The 8,162-nt window shown below is 35.8% G+C and overlaps 1 protein-coding gene across 1 annotated transcript in view; it reads right to left on the reverse strand.

Moving 5' to 3' along the window:
- Positions 1-97: 97 nt before the first annotated feature.
- The window catches only part of capn9 (calpain 9), a 14,734-nt gene continuing 6,669 nt past the window's right edge, over positions 98-8,162 (reverse strand). The window contains exons 6-20 of the mRNA XM_081360877.1: positions 8,043-8,126; positions 7,644-7,729; positions 5,374-5,451; positions 5,071-5,231; positions 4,768-4,925; positions 4,469-4,677; positions 3,811-3,847; positions 3,578-3,658; positions 2,639-2,696; positions 2,467-2,531; positions 2,187-2,255; positions 2,006-2,084; positions 1,142-1,258; positions 869-927; positions 98-573 (exon numbers count right to left, since the gene is read on the reverse strand). Of these exons, the coding sequence (XP_081217003.1) occupies positions 547-573; positions 869-927; positions 1,142-1,258; positions 2,006-2,084; positions 2,187-2,255; positions 2,467-2,531; positions 2,639-2,696; positions 3,578-3,658; positions 3,811-3,847; positions 4,469-4,677; positions 4,768-4,925; positions 5,071-5,231; positions 5,374-5,451; positions 7,644-7,729; positions 8,043-8,126 (1,368 nt within the window). The 3' untranslated portion in view covers positions 98-546. The remainder of the gene's footprint in view (positions 574-868; positions 928-1,141; positions 1,259-2,005; positions 2,085-2,186; positions 2,256-2,466; positions 2,532-2,638; positions 2,697-3,577; positions 3,659-3,810; positions 3,848-4,468; positions 4,678-4,767; positions 4,926-5,070; positions 5,232-5,373; positions 5,452-7,643; positions 7,730-8,042; positions 8,127-8,162) is intronic.

Consider the following 8,162-nt stretch of genomic DNA (forward strand, 5'->3'; position numbering starts at 1 on the left):
TAACATATTTAATTATTGGTTGCTCTGTCACAGCTTGTCAAAAACAAAGCCACAGTCATTTTTTTTATTGAAATTTTTAATTAATTTAAAGCTCTGATTTTGTTCATTACGCATGCACCTTTCGAGATGAAAACTTGGTGGTTTAGCAGCTCTGTGAAGAATACAAAATCTTGCAATTATCACAATTTCTTGCAAAATCCATAAAGAGAGAATATGCCTTAAAATCACAGAAAAATAACAGTAAACATGTGCCAAGAAGAACACAACATTATAGACTTTGTTCACAAAACAATCAAGAGTAAAACTTTCACATAAATCCAAAGTCAGTAGCAGTGGGAAAGACCCTGTGTGTGTGTGTGTGTGTGTGTGTGTGTGTGTGTGTGTGTGTGTGTGTGTGTGTGTGTGTGTGTGTGTGTGTGTGTGTGTGTGTGTGTGTGTGTGTGTGTGTGTGTGTGTGTGTGTGTATGAGTGAGTGATTGAGTGTGTGTGTGAAGAACAGTTCAGAATAACAGTGACTCCATCCATCACACTGTTCCTGCTGAATCCTCAGACGTTCATGGATAACATCAGGAACTGTGAAGAAATTAAGATTTGTTTATCATTTTGACCTGACTGCAGGTTAGAAATACTGAAACTGTCAACGGCACAACTGACACATATATATTTATATATATTTTGGTCGATTGAGAGGAGCTTAAAACTCGTCAAACGTTAAAAGCATTAGAAGTCATCAAAAGCTGTTAAATGAGGAAACTACTAAGATGTATGTGAGTTTACATGCTTTACATTCTTATTTTCAAGTCAATTTATAGAGACTATTGCGAAATAAATAAATGAATGCTAGTGTAAATACAAAATGGTGCGTTACCTGTTGCATGTTCAGGCTGATCTCTCCTGTCTTTTTGCTATCAAAGGCCTGGAAAACTCCTGTAACAAATGCCAAAATCTGTGTTTAAGTGCTCCGGTTTTATCAACACCCACATGTTATAGAAGATTAATCATTATAAATAAATCACACAGGCACAGAACAAATGCTCGCTTAGACAAAGCAGACATTACAGTGAAACATCAGTAATTAAACTTTCAGTATTATTGAGTCTAAGACTAATGGCCTGCATGTTGATGCACCGCTGTCACTTACGGAACATGTTCTCCAGACGCACAATGAGCGTCAGGTAATCGTCAAAATCAATCTCATAATTATCGTCTGCGAACCGCAGACACACCAACTGCAGAATCTTATTGTTCAACTGCATACCTGAATGAAGGAAACACAAACAAGATCTAAATCGGGGGTTTTCAATGTGGGGTCCAGGGGCCAAAAAGAGAGTGCTAGGGGTCCCATGGTAATTAGAGAAAAAAACAGTGTAAATGTTACACACACACACACACACACACACACACACACACACACACACACACACACACATATATATATATATATATATATATATATATATATATTCTTGACATTTTATATATATAAAATGTTAAGAAAAAATATATATAAATATAATATTATATATATATAATTTTTTAACAATTAATTATAAAAAAAATATAAAAAAATATTTTAAAAAATGAATGCAAATGTGAATGCATATATGTATATAATTTTGTAACAATTAATTATAATAAAAAAATATTTAAAAAAATAGAAATTAAGAGATAAATAAAACTTAGATTAACATAAGAAAATAAGTAAATAAAATGAGCAAATAATGCAAATAAATAAGGCATCTAACAATAGAGTGCTATAATGAGTACAAAAAAAGTAATTATTCAACTAATTTCCAAATTATATATATATATATATATATATATATATATATATATATATATATATATATATATATATATAATTTGAATGAACATATTTTGGGGATCTGTTGCATCTAAAATATCTAAATCATATACCAGTAATTGCTCTAGTACTATTTACTAATCATTTCTAAATAACTCTATTTAGATTTCACTGCTATAGTTGATCATCAGGTGTGTTTACCTGCAGCGGTCAGAGCACTGCGGAGCTCGTAGGAAGACATGCGTCCGGAACGATCCGTGTCATACGACAAGAACAGCATCTACAGCAGCACAAGACACAACTTTCTCTGGTGAAACTTCATTCTGAGAACTGTGCTGACTCATGATAAACAGACGAGTGAAAGCATGATTCTGTAACTCACGATCCATTTCTTCAGCTTATCCCAGAAAACTTTGAACTCCTCGAATTCCAGCATTCCTGAGCCATCCACCTGTACTCGGTTCAGGAAAACTGAGCCACAAAATTATAGGCCTACTACACCTCAAAGTATTATAGTCATAATCCCTACATACCAAACAGTTTATTATATTTCACAAGTTTACATGTTAGTATTTTTTTTAATTAAGCTTGGGACACCAGTGGGTTAGTTACATTTTATTTTTAGACTAATAATAACACATGTACAGCCCTTGAGAGGATACATCCATCAGATTTATGATGCTGTGGCAAGTGTTGAGGGTCAGACCATCAAACTTCACCTCTTTCCCTGCAGAGAGACAGGGTGATATGACATGTTGTTCGCATTCATGTTTATCACTGAATACAAAAACAAAATTCCTGGATAAAAATGCTTGAATATGGTGACAGACTCACTTCTGCTCAGAACACTGTTCAGCACGTGCTGCAGTTCTCTGGCGCTGATGGCTTTATCCTACAGACACATTGGGAAGAGTGTAAAACATACTGTAACCAGACGAGGGCGCGCGCTCATAATATCTTATGCCACCCACTGTATCGCCACAGAACTCAAGAAGTCTGCATAAGCCAGGGATTCACAAATTTGTTTCGCAGCCGAAAATCGTTGACCTAAAATACATACTTCTAGTAAGATTTTAAATTAATATTACAAAAATGTAACAACACATTCGCATGTTCGCGGTTAATGGTCACGTGACATACAGGTAAACAAATAAAATATTTGATATTTTTTTATTAATTTTATTAATCTTTTAGTTTTGTTTAGTTTTTTTATTTTAAAAACTAATTATTTGGTTTAATTTAAAAAAATATGATGTATTAGTTTTTCATCATCTCACGAACACGCTGCATTTCCCTTTGGGTTGACTTGACTGGATTTTTCGATGGACGCTTCGATTGGGGGGGGGGGGGGGGGGGGGGGGGGTATATTTGCGCTTCCCCCGGGAAACTTTGCGTCAAACGTTTAGCGTTCCCCGAGAAACTTTGCGTTCGCTCGCAAAACTTTAGCTTACCCAGAGAAACTTTGCGTTCCCCCAAGAAACAAAACCTTTTGAGATCTATGGAGCCCCTAAAGAGACATGGTGGTGGAAAACAATATGAGATCATGGAAGGAACAAGGAACAATAAGTAAATGCTCTCTCTCGCGTTCTCTCGCAAATGTTTTGCATTCCCCGCAAACGAAATAACAACTTAATATTTTTTTTTCCTTCATCATGTCACTTCAGGGGCTCTGTAATATGTAAAATCCCTATGGTAAAATCACAATTAACTTTTTTATTTGTTTATTATTATTCTGTAGCGGAAAGAAAACAAGCTTCCACAGTTGTGTCTTACCGATCCAGCGATCTGTTCAAAAAGTCTCCTCAGGCCCTTCTCCTCATCTGTCTCTTCAGCAGGGGGGTTTGGCTTCGGTGGCTTCACAAAATAGACAGAAACATACACTTTTAACATACAACATCAGTTCATGTCAAACTATTTACACCTAAACTGTATTTGAGTCTTTCCCAGCGCACAAACACACAAAAATAAACCATGGCAGGAACCAATAAGGGTTTTTTTTTACTCACATCTGGCAAATCTGCTTGAATGGTGTTTCCCATCTCACTGCAAACACAAAACATATTACATTATGCAATTATGTGCTGTAAAAATACATTACTGAATATGATTTGCTTTGAGGAACTACCTCACTGTCCATCATCTTACCAACAATAATGATAAATGTTAGTTTGTTTTTTTGCCTCAGAAAAAAATTCTAATTCTAAGGAAAACAGATAAACAAAAATATTAAAAATGTTTTGGCTTTTAGTATAAATACGATTAGCCTTACTGTTATCTATAAGCTAGTGTGCTCCAAAACAATGACAAAATTCACATTTAGAAGATCAAACCCAACGTTGAAAATGAAAGTCAGGTTGATGTCAGAATCCAACGTCAGATTGACGTTAATCTCAAACGTTGGACAGACGTTGTATTGTGGTTAAAAATGAAAATCGGGTTGATGTTAGAAACCAACATCAGTCGGGTTCTGACGTCAATCGGATGTCAATCTGACGTCTGGTTCTGACGTCAACCCGACTTTCATTTCCAACCAAAATGCAACCCCTGCAACCAAAATCATCCCCTGACTGACGTTACAACAATACAACACAATATTTTTTCGTTTATTATTATTATATACAAAATCTGGCCTATAAAACTGAAGAGTAGGTTGGATAGACTTACACAGCTCCAGCTTTCTTCTCAGAGAAGATCCGGATTAGGAAGTCGGCCTCCTTGTGCGGCTGGAAGGTGGTGGGAACCACCAGATAATTCCCTGGCGGGAGTCGGAAGCGCTCGGACACCTCCCTCATGTTGACGTAACTACGACTCCGCGCTTTAGAGCCATTGTAGCGGAAAAAGTCCTTCCCCTGGTGGTCTTGATCATCAGGAGCCTATGGGTACCAGGTATCAGTGACCAGGTGAGCTAGAAGCACTACAAGAAGTTCTCCAAACTCGTCTACAGCATTTTATCTCTCTTTTACCTCGTAAATGGCAAAGCCGACGGTTTCCATGTCAAGCCCTTCCTTCCTGAGCCGACGGCGGTTCTTCTGCAACAGGGCCACGATGACGCTACACAGCTTATCGCCATCGTCTGGATCTTTCAGACGAAGCTTAAACTGCGGGTTTGTCCAGAATGTGTCTGAGAAGATCGAGAGGAACACAAATGTAGGACTATGTAACGCTAAAGAATGAAATTACAGTAGCCTCATGTATAAATGATAGCATGAATAAACATGCATGCTTTTATGATGAAATCTACACTGATTTGGCTTCATGATACTGACCGATGAAGTTCCTGCAGCCGCCAGCAGTGGCGCCCCTGATCCAGTTTCCCTCAAACAGGTTCACCTCCCACTTCTTCGTAATGTCATCTGAGAGAGAGTCTGCAGTCAGGTTACAGATCTCGATCTTATCGTAGTTGGATTTGAAGTCTCCAAACTCCATCCTGCAACACAAGAAGTCATACAAGTTAGTACCGCAGGTCTGATATTGGACGCTTGGTCAGCAGGAGCTTCTCAGAGCATTTTTAGTGGAGCTGTTTAAGAGGAATCAGCCTGATGTGAACTGGACCGATGGGTCGTACGTACCAGAACTCTCCGTCATCCAGGGAATTGTGCAGCAATCGATTCTTCTCTGCACTGTCAATGACGCTCCATTCCCTAGCGCTGAAAATACAAGATTTGGAGCATTTACAGTGACATCCCAAGTACAAATGTAATGTATTTATTTATAAATTTAATGATTATTAATTATAAATGTATCCTTAACTGTCACCTGCCCGTATACGGGCAACCTAAATTTACTTCACTATATTACTATTAAATCCTAATCTAGTCATGACAAACTATATATCGTTGCAAAGGTCTAAGAGTCCTTAATAGATATTTCAGCACTGTTTTCTGTTAAAAATTATGCAGGAACAGTAATAGATGAATTTATGACAAGAGCGCACCTCAAAAAATCTACATCATAACAGGCGTTTCTGGCGTTTGTCACAAAAACTCGACGCACACACTTTTAATAATTGAAACTTTGTTTTTCATGCTAAAAGTTCATAATAAAACATTTAATCTAGTATTTGTCAATAATAAAATAAAATAATATTATCCTCTAAAAAGTATAATATACATATTATCCTCTAAAATATAATATTATCTTTTTTATTGCTTTTTTATTACATCACATATTTTAGTAGTTATCATAAATTAGGTATCATTTGAAAGCTTACGATCTCAGAATTCATCCTGTGAAAACTGTTTTGAAATTGGACATTGTGTTACCATAGAAACAGTACTCTAAATTATTTTATCAGGCTCCTCCCCTTTTGGGCGTCGTCATGTTTCATAATTTATTATCAAAATATTATCTAATCTTGACAAAACACATATTGTCAGAAAGGTCTGAGTCTCAAGGTTCCATATTTTATGACAGAAGTGATATTTGGACAGAAATGTATTCATTTATTATGGTAGAATGCATACAGCTAAATTCAATGGAATTCAATGACACCCGGTGGCTATTTTTGGTAATTAGCCTAAACAAAATCTCATGGGAACTTCAATTTTTGTGATATCAACTTCAAATTTGGAACACAACTTGGTTAGATATATGGCTTTGATTTTATAGTATTTTTTTTGTAAAACATATTTTGTAAAATATATATTTTATATAAAAGAAAAATATTAAATAAATTATATTTGATTTAATGTAAATGTAAACTTCCATAACTTTTTCATACTTCAATTTTCTGAAGTGCTTTCACTTCAGTAATCATCTGCTATTTTTTCCCTTTAAAACAAGACCAAACTTGTGTCTATACTCCAAAGCATTCTTGAATTACAACCATTTAAGCTTGAATAGTGCATTTTAATGTCCATTTTCAAAAAGGGGGGTGACAGGTAAAGGGTTAAGAAGAATTTAAATGCACATTATATATATTTATCAACAAACAATTAAGCTGCAAATAATACTAAACAACTGATAAATATTAGAGGTGCACCATTTATTGACACACACTAAATTATTTATTTACTGATAAATGGTCAAATTAAATTATTTATAGTGATATTTTTTGTGGTATATTTGCTAATACCATTGTTTTTTGGGGGCTTTTTTGTAACGTGCATGTAAACCTAACTAGTCTGACGAACTGCATTTTTAATTTTAGATTTTTTGAAATGTTAAAGTCCAGTAGTCAATAATTGTATCCCTTAAAAATCATCTTTGATCACCAAAAATACATATTTAAAATTTTTTCTTTGAAAAAAATTCTTCATGCCTTAACATAGCTTGAATGTAACTCTACACCCTTGCCTCATTTATTAGATGTGATTCTATGAATATGCAAATGAGCCCCGCCTCCACTCACTCACTCCAGCTCAGAGATCCACTCGTTGACGATCACACGTTGACCTGATTGGTTACAAGGTAGTTTGTGACGTCAGAAACACCAGCGATTTTAGGGTCTTTTTACACAATACCGTTTTCAACTAAAAACGTAAAACTTTCAATGTGTTTTTGGTCGTTCGTTTACACGACCATGGTGTTTTGAGTGGCTGAAAATGCAAACTTTTGAAAACGGGTTTCAAAGTGACGTTTTTGAAAACGGTCTCCGTGTAAACAACAAAAACTTGGTTCAGCGCTGTTCGTTCACTGCCTGTTCAGCTTTGCGTCCTGAGACTTTGAATTTTTGCATACAATTATTCATCCTGTGCATTTTTCACTTCGCATTCTACCAGACCTTTCCTGCGATATATGACACAAGACTGTCTGATGTCGAAGATGTTGATTGTGAATGATTTGTATGAATTTTTGTAATATTATTTCATAAACGGACTATGTCATCATGGTTGCTTACTTGTCACTCCAGGGCCCGTTCCACTCCACCTGACCCCAGGGGTTACGGACACGAATCAGCTGGACCTTCGCTCCTCTGTAGTTGACCTGAAGAAACAAGTGGTGGGCAACGATTAATCGCATCCAAAATAAAAGTTTGTGTTTACATAATACGTATATGTGTGTGTACTGTCTATAATTAGTTTGTATATATAAATACACACATGTATATATTTAAGAAATATTTGATATATAACACGTTTTTTTTTTAAATATATACATGCATGTGTGTGTATTTATATTTACAAACGAATTATACACAGTACACACACATATACTGCATAAACACAAACTTTTATTTTGGATGCGATTAATCTGCCCAGCACCAACATCTCGTTTGAATGAGCGTTGCTGTGTTTACCTCTTCCACTCCAGTGACGGAGTAAGCGTGTCCTTTAACCAGACCAGTAGTGGTTTGGGCTTCGGATTCAGCAGAACTTGTGATCTAGCGACATGAAAACACAAACATGTGGAAATCGGG

This window comes from Scardinius erythrophthalmus (assembly GCF_964197995.2).
Source record: "Scardinius erythrophthalmus genome assembly, chromosome: 3".
Taxonomy (NCBI): domain Eukaryota; kingdom Metazoa; phylum Chordata; class Actinopteri; order Cypriniformes; family Leuciscidae; genus Scardinius; species Scardinius erythrophthalmus.